Source organism: Clarias gariepinus, chromosome 9, assembly GCF_024256425.1.
Source record: "Clarias gariepinus isolate MV-2021 ecotype Netherlands chromosome 9, CGAR_prim_01v2, whole genome shotgun sequence".
Taxonomy (NCBI): domain Eukaryota; kingdom Metazoa; phylum Chordata; class Actinopteri; order Siluriformes; family Clariidae; genus Clarias; species Clarias gariepinus.
The window spans coordinates 37,610,791-37,627,500 of record NC_071108.1 but is presented as its reverse complement, the minus strand read 5'-3'; the positions used below and the strand labels follow the sequence as shown (position 1 = coordinate 37,627,500).

General features: G+C 39.1%; 1 protein-coding gene across 4 annotated transcripts in view; it reads left to right on the top strand.

The window, feature by feature from the left end:
• The window catches only part of LOC128530804 (ribonuclease inhibitor-like), a 16,680-nt gene extending 2,307 nt beyond the window's left edge, over positions 1 to 14,373 (top strand). For 2 of the 4 annotated variants that reach the window (XM_053504934.1, XM_053504935.1), the window contains exons 3-10: positions 1,487 to 1,660; positions 3,887 to 4,054; positions 5,300 to 5,473; positions 6,388 to 6,561; positions 8,107 to 8,280; positions 9,345 to 9,512; positions 10,153 to 10,329; positions 13,935 to 14,371. In XM_053504934.1, the coding sequence (XP_053360909.1) occupies positions 1,487 to 1,660; positions 3,887 to 4,054; positions 5,300 to 5,473; positions 6,388 to 6,561; positions 8,107 to 8,280; positions 9,345 to 9,512; positions 10,153 to 10,329; positions 13,935 to 13,944 (1,219 nt within the window). In that variant the 3' untranslated portion in view covers positions 13,945 to 14,371. Of the gene's footprint in view, positions 1 to 1,486; positions 1,661 to 3,886; positions 4,055 to 5,299; positions 5,474 to 6,387; positions 6,562 to 8,106; positions 8,281 to 9,344; positions 9,513 to 10,152; positions 10,330 to 13,934 lie in introns of all 4 variants that reach the window. The other 2 variants (XM_053504933.1, XM_053504936.1) reach the window with 2 other exon arrangements.
• The last annotated feature ends 2,337 nt before the right edge of the window (positions 14,374 to 16,710 follow it).

Here is a 16,710-nt window from a genome sequence, read left to right as displayed (position 1 = left end):
TCACATACACACTCATACACAGTCATACACAGTCATACACACTCATACACACTCATACACACTCATACACACTCATACACAGTCATACACAGTCATACACACTCATACACACACATACACAGTCATACACACTCATACACACTCATACACAGTCATACACACTCATACACACTCATACACAGTCATACACACTCATACACACTCATACACAGTCATACACACTCATACACAGTCATACACACTCATACACACTCATACACAGTCATACACAGTCATACACAGTACGATATGCAGTGAAATGCTTAGGCAACTGCTCATGACCTAAAATAAAGACTAATATGAGAATTAAAATATAGGGTAAATAAAACTAGAAAATAATAAAATAAAATATAAAAACTAAAGTTAAAAAAATAAAATAAAATAAAATAAATAAATAAATAACTGTACAGCAAAAATACACAATATAGAAAATATTTGAAGAATGTCTAATGAAATATAAAACAATAAGAGCAGCTGAACGGGCAGGTATATTTATGTAATTTTTGTATGGAATGGTATCAAGCTGCTTTGGGACAATGACCATTGTTAAAAGCGCTATATAAATAAAATTGAATTGAATTGAATTGGTAGTTCCATACTACCATTCTAGGACAGGGTGCCAATCTATTTCAGGGCACACACACACACATCCATTTACACACTATAGGCAATTTGGAAGCGCCAATTAGCCTAATCTGCATGTCTTTGGACTGTGGGAGGACTGTGTTGGGATTCCTGGCTGGGAATCGAACCCAGACCCTGGAGGTGTAAGGCGACAGAGCTAACTACTACACCACTGTACCTGTTTAATATCAATTAGTTGAAAGGACCAATGACAATGTCAAAATTTGCATCAAATCGATTAGTGTTACATTTTATTGGCTGCTACTGGCATGTTCCACCCTGATCGTGCCTCACAGCTCATTATTTAAAGCCTTTTGAATACTCACACTCAGGTTTCAGCTGCTCGATTGCAGGGATGGGCCGGCCCCATACTCACCAAAGGAGGACAGTAGTAGTATAATTCTGAATTCATAGTTCCATCAATGATGGCATGTCATCCTATATTGTCCTAGATGCAGTAAACCATCATACCAACATGTTTCACAGGTAATGGGGTTTATACTGCGATGCAGTGATTTCATTTATTGTTCAGTAACAGTGGACTCCTAAACATTAACATTAAACAAAGTGAGATAAGCTTTTAGTTGCTTAGAAGGTAACCGGTGTTATTTTGTGTTAGAACACTGCCGGGGAAGGTAACGATTGTCTTGACCATCCCTCATTAGCACACAATCTGTCTAACTCTCCACTGGTGGAGTTTAAACTCTTTAGAGATGATTTTAAAACTTTCTACAGCTACTGTAGCTACAGTACAACAGTTTATGCACATCGATGAACATCTTATTGTTTAATCATATGAATTGTTTATCAATTTCCCTTCTAGACTTAAATTTTCCAACCTGACAGATGAGAGCTGTAGAGTTCTGTCCTCAGTTCTCAGCTCAAACTGCTCCAGTCTGAGAGAACTGGACCTGAGTTACAGAGACCTGCAGGATTCAGGAGTGATCCTGCTCTCTGCTGGACTGGAGGATCCACACTGTGCACTGGAGAAACTGAGGTCAGATCATTGCACCGCACAGGATCGAACTCCTGAGACATAGAACATAATGTATTAATTTAATATAAGGTCAGGTCAGTACAAACCAAGTCACGTTTAGAAGACATTTCCTACAGTGCATGTGGTGACCATGGGAAAAGCTGCTCTAAAGAATATTCCTTACTTTTCAACAAAAGTGAACACATTACAGTATATTTGTTGTGCTCCAAATACTGGTGCTGGACATGGCTTAGATAGATTATTTTTTATTAAACAGGCACTATGGAACTCATTAGTAATTTACAGTGTGGTGTGTGATTAGCAGCTCTGACAGTTCTCTGTCATAATATCACACATCATAGAGTCTCAACTACCAATAACCTCATCTACACACCACACACTGCTCTCGCCTCAATCTAAAAAGACGATTGATTGCACTGTAGTGGGCCATTAATTACACTAACTGTGAGCTGAGAGTAGGTCTGTACGCTCTGCAGTACTGAGGAGAGAGCAACCCACATTCACAACCAGTCACAGAAGGGTTCAGCAAGAACACATGTTATCTGATAACATTACAGTATGTCATCTTAAATATCTCACTTCCTCTGCACTAATAGCTTCTGGATCACAAAAGGCTGAATCTAAAAGATTGGAGAAAACTAAAATTAGTGACATCATTTGTTTATACACAGGGAGAACTATAATACATGGCATGTGCTGTCTTTAAACCTTTGGTCAAACCCCTGTATACTGATGGTATTTTAGTCAGTACCCTCAACTACTCAGATGCTCAGAAGCGATGCTCCCATCATGCATAGTGTCCACTGTACAAGCCTCTGGAGACAGTGTTATGATCTGGGGTTGATCAGTTACTCAGGTCTAGACTCAGTAACGTTATGGGGCAATAAAATGAAGTCAGCTGACCACCTGAATGTACTGAACCACCAGAGGATCACATCTATGGAGGGTTTCTTGCCTGATGGCCATATTTCAGGACATATTTGAGGAGTGTGGCAGGTAGTTATGGGAGCAGAAGGAATCATTTTCACACATGAATTGAACACCACATTGTGCCATAATAAAAGCTAAAGTTGATTTAACAATATCTTAGCGTTTGTCACTTTCTTTTTGATCAAACAATAAACAATAAGCATTTCACTGCATACTGCACTGTGTATGACTGTGTATGTGACAAATAAAATTAGAATATAAACATACCAGTTCACCATAATACTCTACGTCCATGAGTCCCCCAGATCTGCTCCTTTACCTAAGGCTAATCTATTTATAAAAATGCTTGGCTAAATAAATAGGTTTTTAGCCTGGACTTAAACACTGAGACTGTGTCTGAGTCCCGAACACTATTTGGAAGACTATTCCATAACTTTGGGGCTTTGTAAGAAAAAGCTCCGCCCCCAGCTGTAGTTTTAATAATACGTGGTACTGACAAGCAGCCTGCATCCTTTGATCGAAGTAGGCGTGGCGGATGGTAAGACACTAGCAGTTCGCTCAGGTACTGCGGCGCGAGACCATTTAATGCTTTATATGTCAAGAGTAGTATTTTAAAATCAATGCAGGGAGCCAATGAAGTGAAGATAAGATAGGGGTGATGTGCTCGTATCTTCTGGTTCTAGTGAGGACTCTCGCTGCTGCATTCTGGACTAATTGAAGCTTGTTTAAACACCTAGTTGAACAACCAGACAGTAAGGCATTACAATAGTCCAACCTAGAGGTGATAAAAGCATGAACTAGTTTTTCTGCATCGTTTAGTAACAATATATTCCTTAACTTGGTGATAATTCTGTGGTGAACAGAAAGGCCATTTAAAGTTACAGTGTAATCAAAAAGCTTGCCTCTAGCTGCATGTGGCCCTATGTCTATAAATTCTGTCTTATCAGGATTAAGAAGCTGTAGCACATTTTCACATGATGCATGATGAGCATTGTAGTGAACTGCAGTGTACACAGTGTGGATGGGTTAAACGTGAAATAAAATAGTGAAGTGAATGCTGTAACTAATACTATAGAATACTAATAAGCATGACATAATATATTAAAAGCTAGTTTTTTGGACTTTTTCTATTATTACTTTAGGATTCTGTCTCATTTCTGTGTTCGGGATCTTGCCACTTGTGTAGAAAAGAAAAGAATGTTCGATATATATAATTGTATAAATATCTATCTATCTATCTATCTATCTATCTATCTATCTATCTATTAATTAATTATATGTATTTTTGCCTTTTAGGCTATGTTGGTGCAATCTCTCAGAAGAAAGCTATAGAGCTCTGTCCTTGGTTCTCAGTTTAAACTCCTTCAGAGAACTGGACCTGAGTGGCAACAAACTGCAGTTGTCAGAAATTAAATTGCTTTTTGCTGGACTGGACAACTATGACTGTAAACTGGAGACACTCAGGTAATGTAAATATTTTCAAGCAATTTAACAAGTAAAAGCCAAGAACCAACACAGCAAACTGCTGAAGGGCCAACGCTGGGCCAACAACAGTGCATAGATATGTTGGTATCAGTGTTTGGTCCAATGTCATTTTGTCCATTGGCCCAATGTTAGTGGGTTCAGTAGATAATGGCAAAGTTGGAAATTAAGTAAAACTTTTTATCATTGGCAATAATTAGAAAACACATTTATATCTTCAGAAATGTATTTATTAATTTTATTTGTAATAAAATCATTACTAACTAAACTTACTTTAGAATGTACGTCAAAATATGTTCTTTGAAATATTCCTTTTCAACCAGCATTACTATGGCAACAATCCCTACGATACTAACCTCACTACGGCTCGGTATGCTACTGTATTTACTAGCAACATGTCGATTAACCTAGCATAATAGTGTATAGCTAAACATCTTTCTCACCACATTACAGCAAAACTTCTATCTCCATGTTACCACCACAAATTGTCAACATTTACATTTAGGCATACGCTCTTATCCAGAGCGACTTACATTTTTATCTCATTACACATCTGAGCAGTTGAGGGTTAAGGGCCGCGCTCAAGGGCCCAACAGTGGTAACTTGGTGGTTGTGGGGTTTGAACCTGGGATCTTCCAACCGTAGTCCAATGCCTTAACCACTGAGCATATGCATATCGTACTGTGTATGACTGTCTATGTGACAAATAAAATTTGAATTTGTGGCCCCCACGGAGAGGACTCGTGGTCACCTGCAACAACAAAGCAGGACTTTAAAAAGCCTTGTAATAATTGTTGAAAACACACCACACCTATCTGTGCATCAGCTTGTGTGCATGTAATAATTACTGTTGCACTCCAGAAGAGCTGTTGTCAGTCTTAAGATCATCATCAAAAGCCCCATGATGCTATAGCATTATGGATTGAACTGTGAGACTTACATTGGTGTTGCCACTTGGTGTCTGACATCATCTCCCATTTACACACCACCTCTGGCAACAACATCTGGTCCAGTTCCCATGCTTTGCTCCTTACTCATTTTTTCACCCCATCTGTGAAAGAAACAGGCCATGTTTGGTGATTCTTTTTATTATTTTTTTATAAAATCCACTTATCCCCACAGCACTTAAACCATACAAGCTGTTAACAAATGATAAAAATAGGGGTGCTCAGCAAAACTAAAATATACAGAACCATACTAACAGATATATATCCCTTTGTTTTCCAGGTTCTGTTGTTGCAATCTGAAAGAGGAAAGCTGTAGAGTTCTGTTCCCAGTTTTCAGTTTAAGCTCCACCAGACTGAGAGAACTGGACCTGACAAACAATGACCTGCAGGATTCAGGAGTGAAGCTGCTTTCTGCTGGACTGGAGAATCCACACTGTACACTGGAGATACTGAGGTCAGATCATCTCTTTATAATAGATTTCTTGAATAATGAACGTTTTCTCTGTGTATGTCATCAGGCTGTTTTAACCCTGAACGTATACTTCTGGAGGAATGTCTTTCCAACCCTATCTTACATACTAAATTGCAATCTTGAACCGACCCCCCTGATTGCTCTTTTCAGATAAACGTTGATTATTTTCTTTTGCCTCCCTCCTGGCCAGGCGTTCACTTTTATTTTAGTGGAAGAATGCCACGTCACCCACTCACGCCCAGTGGCTCAGAGATATTATGGCCTGTTTGTTCTGTAGTTTGTCCTGTTTTAATCTGTAATCTATACTTGAAATTTCAATAACAAGCCCTGGTGGCACGGTGGTGTAGTGGTTAGCACTGTCGCCTTGCACCTCCAGGGTCTGGGTTTGATTCCTGGCCAGACTCGATTCCTGGCTCTGTGTGCATGGAGTTTGCATGTTCTCCCTGTGCTTGGTGGGTTCCCCCTGGGTACTCCGGTTTGGAAAAGTGGAAAACCTGAAGGAAACCTACATGGAAGCAGAGAGGACGTGTAATTCCGCACAGAAAATATTCTGAGCTCAGGTTATTCTAAAGGAGGTACAAATGCCTGTTGAATTGGTAGGAGCATACAATCTGTTAGTCATTAGTATATTATGGGTGTCTAGTGTAAGAAGATGAATCACACTTTCCTCTAATGCCCACCTTTGATGTTGCATGAGCACCAGTTCAAATACATGTCTTTGTATCTCTGAATAATTTGAATCTATTCTGAAAGTAGCACACGTTAGGCGTTGTGTGATGGGGAACAAGCAGGTGACCACATTAGGGAGAAGTTTTGATGCTTTAATTTGTTCTACTTTTGAAGCTGTGTGTTATATCATTCAGTATATTAATGTATATGACCATTTCTTCCTTCAGGCTGTGTTTGTGTAATCTGACAGATAAAAGCTGTAGAACTCTGTCCTCAGTTCTCGGCTCAAATTTCTCAAGTCTGAGAGAACTGGACCTGAGTAACAACAAACTACAGGATTCAGGAGTGAGGCTGCTCTCTGCTGGACTGGAGAATCCACACTGTAGATTAGAGAAACTGGGGTGAGTTCATCATAACTCATCATATATTTCTGATTATACATAGTCTGCAAATGTATGTTGTGTGTAGATGTGTAAACCATTCCTAACAGAGGTATGTAAATGTTGGCATCAGTGATGGGTGTATTGTGATTTTTGCTGGTTGGTGAGATTTATTTAGCTGAGGTGTCACAGGCAGTTTGCTGGGTCAATATGATGACTGATGGCTGTTGGCTTACTGGTGATAAAAATTGGCCATGGGTAAGAAACCAGTGGATAAAACATCTTGTTAAGGGAAGAAGGATCACGAATCTTTGTGTGGCAGTAAACTTTCCTATCACTGACTAAATAAAGTCTAAATCTCATTAGATGATCATGTGGATCAGAATTGTGGATCAGAATTGGACTGGGCCCCACATGGCATTAAAATAATATTACACTTTTAAGTTATCTAAAGGTGGCCGAATGTGAAGTTCCTTACACATACACAGTATAGCTGGAGATAGTTCCATGGGGATCCTTCATGTAGCTACTTCACTCAGCTATTGTACCACCTTTGTGTACCTTTATCAAAACATTGCCACATCCACATCAAAATACATCTAGTGTACTGTGGGCCTCTCCAGATATGAGGACACCAACCCAATACTTTCATTCTGGTTCTCAGACCCTCGACCAGCGAGTAAACCTAACTGGACTGCAGACAATTGTGTGCTAGACAATGTAGCCAGCTCAACTAACTAAATTTGTGCCTGTTAAGATCAGTCTCAAACTGGTGGGTACAACACATTACTATTCTACACTAAGGGGTTTCTGATCTATCGTCTTATGATTACAAGTTTAACTTCTTTTGTTCGGTCAAGACAAGACAGAAACAAAATAACTTGTTAGAGCTGAATCAAGCATGCAGTCTGGGTTTATCTACAGATTTCCCATCCCCATCTATTGCACTTTTTTCCGCAGCATGTATGCACCTCTCCTTCCCTTTACTTTCCCGTGTACAGGAGTTAGTTTAATCAATTCTATAAAATTGAATGAAATTAAATGTTATTTGTATAGCACTTTTAACAATGGCCATTATTGCAGGGCAGCTTTACAACAATCAAAGGAAAATGATGGAAATGTGTATGACGTGAGAAAATGTGTATAAATCAAAATGATCAGGTTGAAAAGGGAGCTGCTGAGACTGAACCAATCTTTCATTTGAAGATCATGTAGATAATATTACCAAACCTATTTATTTAATCAAGCATTTTTATAAATAGATTAGCCTTAGGTAAAGGAGCAGATCTGGGGGACTCGGTGATTGTTCGCTCTCATGTCTGTGTTTCCTTCTGATCATTTTGACTCACACATATTTTTTTTGGTTCCTTGAAACTGCTTTGTGACAATGAGCATTGCTAAAAGTGCTATTGTTGTGCTATTGTTGCTGTTGTTTTTGTGAATTGAAATTGTAATAATTCATACACTCAAATTCAAGCTGAAAATTAGGCAAATGTAAAAGGCGGTGCATTTTTATTTAAACCAACAGTTAAAACGTGTTCTAATGTGTAATCATTTCTTTAACAGATTGTATGGTTGCTGTCTCACAGGTGAGAGCTGTAGATCTCTGTCCTCAGTTCTCAGCTCAAACTCCTCCAGACTGAGAGAACTGGACCTGACTGATAATAAATTACAAGATTCAGGAGTGAAGTTTCTCTCTGCTGGACTGGAGAATCCACACTGTACACTGGAGACACTGAGGTCAGATCATCATGCTCTTACGCTCAATACTGTATGTGAAAAACAATCAGAAACTCATCTGTGCATTTAAATAGAACACAAAATAAAAAATGTCCAAAAGGCCTGAGCTTTAGAGAACCCAGGATAGATGTAAACTGTGATGAAAGTGACACAAATAAAACAGAAAGTAGTAAAGACAGATTTAAAGCACACTGTGATGGAGAATCAGCTTCGCTCTCCTGAGTTGTGACAAATCTTCCACACAAAGAATTTAAATAAAGGTAACAAAAAATATGGAAAAAAAAACCTGAATAAAAATTAATTATAAAAATTGTCAACTTAGTCACATGCTTTGATGTTGTTGTTCGGTCTTTGGGCTGCTCCCGGCGAGGGGTGGCCACAGCGGAGTACCCGGTCCGCACTACAACTCGGCACAGGTTTCACGCCGGATACCCTTCCTGATGCAACCCTCCCGTTTTATCCGGGCTTGGGACCGGCACTGCATCCAGTGGCTGGAAATCGAACCCAGGCCTTCCGCATGGTGGGCGAAACACCTACCACTGAGCCACCAGTGCCCCCTAGTCACATGCTTTGATGTTGAAGTATATTGGGTAATTTATTGCACCACAGAGCATCGTTTATATAATAAGAACAGTTGGATAAAAGTTATGTGATTTTGATCCATTATATCATGAGCAAAATTAATAAAAAATAAACTTACTTCTACACAGTGGTGTAGTGGATAGCATTAGGGCCTAGCACCTCAAGGGTGGAGAATTTGATTCCTACTTCGGGTCTGTGTGGGTGGAGTTTGCACAGTCAAAAGACATGCAGCAGGCGTCCTCAAATTACCCTTAGATTCCCCATAATGTGTGTGCAATAGTTTAAATAGAACTTTCTCAATAATTGGATACCTGTATAAGACTAAAGTATCCAGTATCTTTCAGTTCACACTAAAACCTCCACCTTAAAACACTTTATTTGCTATACTGTGCTAACTGTAAAATCCTGGACTGAGTAAAAATGGTCATATTAAACTGTTTTACAGTATAAGGCATACTAATATGTTATTATTTCTATTCCAGATTGTGTTTGTGTGATCTCTTAGTGGAAAGCTGTAGAGTTCTGTCCTCAGTTCTCCACTCCTCCAGTCTGAGAGAACTGAATCTGTGGGACAATAACCTGCAGGATTCAGGGGTGAAGATGCTCTCCGCTGGACTGGAGGATCCACACTGTACACTGGAGATACTGGAGTAAGATCAATATTGTTTTTTAATAAACAAGAAGGCCATAAAGTTATCTAGATCCATTTAATCAAATCCCCAGAGTCATTTTAAATGAATATAAACTATGAGGAGTGTTTGATTCAAACTAAACACTTTTGATTTCGCTGTAAGACCTCCCTTTATTTCACTATAAAATCCCCAGCTACACTAATGCACTTCTCCCAGCATTTCACTAGTGCTTGGACACCATCATGGTAGAAAGGTTTCTCAGTACTCCGGAGTCATGATCGGACTGCCTGCCTCACGTCTGAAATGCTGGCCTCCCATTCTCAAGGCCCAAACACGTGGAAATGGCTTGAGGTCAGGACCGTAATGGGGATGTGGCAGGAATTCCCAGCTGAGTTCCTGTAATGTGCTGGTGCTGTTCATGAATGATTGTGTGTAAAGTTTGCATAAACAAATATGTTGGAGTCACCTCAAGTTGTCACATTAATTTGGTGTTTTTAAAGTTTTCTGTTGATTTTTAAGGATCTCATCACAGTATTCTGCTTGAAATTTTCTGTAAACGTGAATCTCTTTTACACTTTAATTTACCAGAATTTTCATCCCAGTTTCTAACCCAGTCAGAAGAAGTTAAATATTAAGTTATTCTCTTTTTGGTCTGCAGACTCACACGGTGCAATATAACAGAAGAGGGTTGTACTGCTTTGGCTTCAGCTTTGAGATCGAACTCCTCATCACGCCTAAGAGAGCTGAACCTGGACTACAATAAACCAGGAGAATCAGGAGTGAAGCTGCTCTCTGATCTATTGAAGGATCCACACTGTAAACTGGAGACACTGCAGTGAGTAATTATTGGGTGATTATATTGTAGTTCTTATCAAATTGTCACAGAGTACAATTCTGGTCACAGTAAAATGCACGAATTATGATTTTATATTTAAATCCTATGTGTCTGTGTCAGTGGTCCTTCCTGCCATTATAGCACAACTCAAACTCCAAACATGTTGGGGCAGCATGACAATTGCTAGGAAAAGCAATCAAATCTATTTATGCCACAGTAACAGTAAAACACTACTTTTTAAATGTATTTTTTTAATTTTGTAAATTAGCACTCATTTTATTTTAAGCGTATGGTAACTGAAGACACAAGTGAGTCCAGTTTTTTTTTGGTGGGAGTTTCTTTTATTCTTCCAATCATGCTTCATAATGCACCACACACTCTGAGTTAGAGCAGACAGGCCAGTCTCACATCCGTACTCTGTGTGTAGCAGCCATGCATGTGTGACCCAATCCAGGGATGTCTCATATTGTTCTGCACTAATGGTTTACTCCTGCCGCGGGCACTGCCACACCCGCATACCATGACTGATGTTGATTTTAGCACCTTGTGCTGATATACAAGCTTGGCTAGTCCGTTTCTACTTTGTCCCAGAGAACATGACGACATTCCTGACAACATCCTAAACAACTTCTACACTTGGTTCAACACGGCTAGAATGGCATGACGGCTAGAAAGACAATCCCCCCTCCGAACGACCAGGTGCTGTGTCTCACCACAGCTGATGTAAGGAAAACTCTATGCAGAATCAACTCACGAAAAGCTGCTGGTCCCGACAATATCCCCGGCAGTGTGCTCAGAGAATGTGCTAAAGAGCTGACAGATGTTCTTAATGACATCTTCAACATCTCACTGAGCAGCTCTATCATTCCCACATGCTTCAAGTCCACCACCATCGTCCCCGTGCCGAAGAAGTCTTCTGTGTCCTGTCTCAATTACTACCATCCTGTTGCATATATCATAAGGTGCTTCTAGCTCGTCATGAGACACATAAAGACCCTGCTGCCCCCCACACTGGATCCACTGCAGTTTGCGTATCGTCCTAACCGTTCAACTGACGATGCCATCTCCACCACACTCCATCTTGTCACACGTGAATAATAAAGACACCTACGTTTGATGTCAGTTCAGCATTCAATACCATCATCCCCCAACACCCGATTAGGGCAGCTGAGCCTGTGGGGTCTGAACACCTCCCTCTGTAACTATATCCTGGACTTTCTGACCGGAAGGCCTCAGTCAGTACTGATCGGGAACTGCTCCACCACACTGAGTACTGGGGCCCCCCAAGCCTGTGTGCTCAGTCCCCTACTGTTCACACTGCTGACTCATGTCTGTGTAGCGACACAGTTCGAATCACATCATCAAGTTTGCTAATGATACGACCATACTGGGTCTCATTAGCAAGAGTTAGGGTTAGGGTTGTCTCAGTTAGCCAATTAATTAGGTTTCTTATTTAGCTAGTTAGTTTCTGTTAATTTATGTTGTTAATTTATGTTGCACGTAGCACCTGAAAATCATTAGCATTTGACTTAGTCCTGCAGGAGCATTGCTTCGTTTCACCAGTGTTGCCAATTAATTAATTAATTAATTAATTTTTTAATTAAATTTTATTTGTATAGCGCTTTTAACGATTTACATCATCACAAAGCAGCTTTACACAATCAAAAGAATTAAGTTTGTAAATGGGTCTTATAATCAAAAATACTGTAAGCCAATAATCAAAACAGCGCCATCCTTTAACTAGTTACCATGACAACTGACTGAATAGTTTTTTAGAGATAGTGTGCTATTTAAACAAGCTAAATAGTATTAACAGTTTCTCATTTTTACAGACACAGAAACTTCCTTGTTTATTTAAATAACTTGTTTTTACTATTTCCATCACAAAATTCTCCACCATTATTAAGATCAGCGCACACTTTATTAATATACAACCATTTCTGGAACTGCTTGCACTTCCGAATTGCCAGGTGTTCTTGTGCAGAAATGTCCATAAACCACATAAATAGAAACTGCACTACAAAAAACAAAAAATGTAAGGGTAGAGGAAAAAAAAAACATTTCCTTCTTTTTGTCTTTTGATCATTTTTGTATTGGCCTGAGCTTAAACAAGTCAAATATATCGTTCCCCTATTGTGACCTCATAGATGAAGTTACCTTACCCAGGCTGGTTGTTTAGCAGTAGCTGCTTTAAAGCTAAAATGGTGCATTTTGGAAGCTGTGAAGCAAAGGTTTATCTAAGGGGTATTTAAGCTAGATGAAGCAATAACAGACACACTTTAGAGTACCTCTGTGACTGATGTTAAATTATTAATGTTGTACAGTGAAACCTTGGATTATGAGCATAACTCATTCAGGAAGCGGGCTCGTAAATCAAAGCAGATTTTCCCATAGGAAATAATGGACACTTAAATTAGTCATTCCACAGCCCAAAAAAATAAATACACAAAAATAATTAATACGAAGTATAAAGTGAAAATAAAGCAAATTAACCTGCACTTTACCTTTAAAAAAAAGTAAAATAAATCCAGACAGATAAGTGTTTTCGTTTATGCGCGCGGGCGTGTGCGTGTGTGTTTGTTTGTCAGTACTGTCCTGTAAACACGAGGTCTTGCTTTCCCGGTACAGTTACTCATCTCCCTGTGTCTGCTCTGATCAGTGAGCGCTAGCTCCGGCTGAAAGACACAGCATATTCCTGTGACCGCACGGCAGCTGACAGTTGACACGTGAGAAAGGATTATGGAAAACACGGTGAATGCAAATACGACGTAATTACGTCATCAATATGCAAATATACGCATGACATCATCTAACGACATTTGGCGACTTTTCAAGCAGACTTTAGCTATTTTCCATTGAAAATCGTTGGCAACACTGCGCTTTACTGTGTACTAAACTGTATATGGTGAAGAGTGACAATAAAAGCCTACTTGACTTGACTCAATTTGACTTTTGTTTGAAATTTTGTTAGAAAATTGTCTGACCACAAAACACATTTCCAGAAGAGATGAGCCTGATCCCAGTCACGTCTTTGACACCGCTGTACAGTATTGATGCCCAGCTTTCTTAAGCCTTAAGAGTTGCCATTGTAAATGCAGTGATGAATGGTGTTAATGAACAAAGGTTTACTGGCGTATCGCTCCATCCTCAGTCTTGTACACTATAACATTATTGGTTTAAATGGTTAATGTTATGGGTGTTAACAGTTAGATTTACAAAATGCAGTAAACACCATTTTATATATTTGTTCCTTGCTCAAGGTTGTTTGTAAACACAATTTTTAAAATCATCATACATTTTTCCCTTTAACCTTTAACACTAAAACTGGTTCGGGTGTGATTTGGAGCCATGGTGCAATTATATAAAATAAACAATGACATCATTACAACATTTAAAGGACATATGACTGTATCAGAGAGTTTTTTACAACTGACCTTGACCTTAATAACCATAAAAACGATTTTTTTTACACTGTTTTGAGAAAGAAAGCATTCACAAAATATTCTTTAAAAGTGTGTAATTCTTCTTCTTCTTTTAAAAAAACTTTAGGTGTGATGGTATCTTCACTAACGATTCTTCATTGTGTCCTCTTCTCTGTTTTACAGCATAAAATAAACTAAAGCTTCTTGAAGATTAGCTGCACAAGATTAAAGTCCTCTGCGTTTCTCCCTCTGGATTAAGGAACAGTTTAATGATGTAACATGGCTGTGTATAATGCATTCAGCTTTTATAATAGTGTGTGTATGTGTGTTTATAAGTGTATAAAATAAAATAGGAATAGAATTTGTGTGCAGAGTCACTTTGGCACTTGTACATGTGCACACACACACACACACACACACACCAATATTCTCCTTCTCTATCTTAATTGCATTTATAACAGCTGCACTTGCACACACACGAGAGGGAATTCCTTTGACCTGGTCTTCTGATCCCCCTCCCCTGCCACAGATATCACTGCTGTCCCTCTTTACAAATGTGACTGTTACCTGGTAAACCTTTAACATCACCCTTGCTATCCTGCCTAAAGCCGACTGCAGAAAGCTTCAATCTATCTCCACTTCCTGCACTTCCTGTACTCCCTGTACTCCCTGCACTTCCTGTACTCCCTGTACTTCCGGTACTTCCTGTACTTCCTGTACTTCCTGTACTCTATCATCCCTCTCAGACCCAGACTCCTCTTTCTCACTACCATTAGAGATCGCCACTGATCATTTTCTTTCCTCACTTTAAAAATGATTCTGTGGTCCTGTAAATTTCACAATAATAAAAAGGTTGTTACCTTAATAAGATCTCTAAAAATCACATATGTCATTGTTTGAGTTAGACATATCAACATAAATGCCTAAAGAAACAACTATTAATTTTGTCTTAAATTTACACTATAATTTAAGTTCATATTACAATTAGAAATTAGCATTTGACTAACTAAATTCTATTTTTAACAATCACTTAATATTTTTGATACATGTCAATCAAAATGTTTGGAAATAAAGTAATTATACTGACTAGTTTCAAGAACTATAATCATCACTCATTCCAAATCAATATTCTTTATGTTGGTTTGGAATGAGTGATTGAGTAAAATGACTCATGCAGGAGCTCATGGGAAGTCTGAACATCGAACAAAAAGCAAGGACCCCCTGCTGTGAGAACAGACAATAAGCATCTGGAACACTTCGACAAATCCTGGTGAGTAAGCAGCTAGCACAGGTAAGTGAAATATTGACTCTGTCTTCATGCATACACAAGTGTATAGGGTGTAAGTTACTTGTATGAATCCTGCCACAGCTGTGCTTGATAGCTAACATGTATGATGGATACCTAGCAATAGGCTAGTCCGGTAGGCAAGTTTGTTCCAACCACCAAACTGCTCAGCTAAAGCACAGTTAATACACATACTTAAAATCTGGTGTAAAAAGAGAGATTTATTTGTTTAACACCATGCGGCATTGTACATGTCTGGCTTCCCATTGAGATTCTCAGTCTAGGCAGTTGTGGTCGTGCTGCAATATTAGATTTTTTTTACCTGCAAAATTCAGTGATTTTGCTCAGCTTACCGTCACTGTGGCGGGAAAATAAACACAGCATATTCAAATAATTAATGGTCCACCTCGCACACTGAACCACGAGTCTGCTGGTTTTCCTCGGACACTTTAAGGAGGAAATGCTGACTCAGCCAGATGTGAACAGCAGAAAGCAAAGCAAACTGTCCAGGCTCTAGCAGTGTTTAGGCACAGAGCATGTCGCAGGAGTACAGGACACTGATGGGTCGTTTACGAAAGATGAACGATCTTTAACGTGCTTTAGAAGAACGAGTATGTTCGAGAGTGATTCATTAATTTTCTACTGCGCGCGCATGCACAAAGCACCACAAAGCTGTAGGTTATGTACAGGAAACAGAAAAGAGTAGTTACCTTTGAGTTTTTTTAGCTGTCACATAACTCCCATAGTGCAATACTATGTGCAATACACAGGAAACAGAATTGAACGGTTCTCAACGAGTCTTCAAGTCCTAATTTATTATTGGCTAGTCGTTCGCTTCTTCTGTGACTCCTATAGATGCTATGCAATGGAATAGATTCAAAAGAACGAATGACTCAGACTAGAAGATATTCAGTTTTTTTCCCTGATTTTCTCCCTAATTTAGTCATGTCCAATTCCTCTCCGTCACTCCCACATTAAGACTACTACTATCACTCAGTCTGGAGGGCCAAAAACTATAATATGTTCTTAGCTGCATTGTAATATTTTCATTACTGAAACAATAGCCGAAATTTGTGTATGTAGACATACTGTTTTTCGTAAAAGCATTCCGCTGGTTTTTACGTCTTTGTTTCAGAGAATTATCATTACAAGTCCCGCTTTGACTTGAACACCACTCGTAGATCAGTGTGATGATGTATATTAGTCTAAAAAAATATGTATTTAGGCTTTACAGTAACAGTCACACTTGTATACTATTGTTCCTTTTTTTCGGTGCCAGTTTATGGGATAGCAGTGTAAGCTCTGCACATTTGTCACATCATCAAAAGGAATTTCGATTATTATCGAGTGAAGCATCTTTTACCCACAGAAACCTTTACTCCCCTTTCTCCTACCGCTCATGTTCATGGTTGCGTGTGGCTGGAGCCAATCACAACTGTCCTCCGGCTCAACACCAAGTTTATTATTGGATAATGCATAACGTACACGAGTCGTTGTGAGGTCAGGAAGTAAACTTCCCTCCTTTTAATCAAGTAGTCAGCTAGCTTAAATGCCAATTCCTTTTATCGAAGAAGATGGCTAAAAGAAAAAAAGATGAGGAGTGTTGTACTTTTTAGCAGGAATGGACAGAGGGATTCGCCCTTTGTGGAGAGAGCAGGTTCTGCTGTGTGTCTA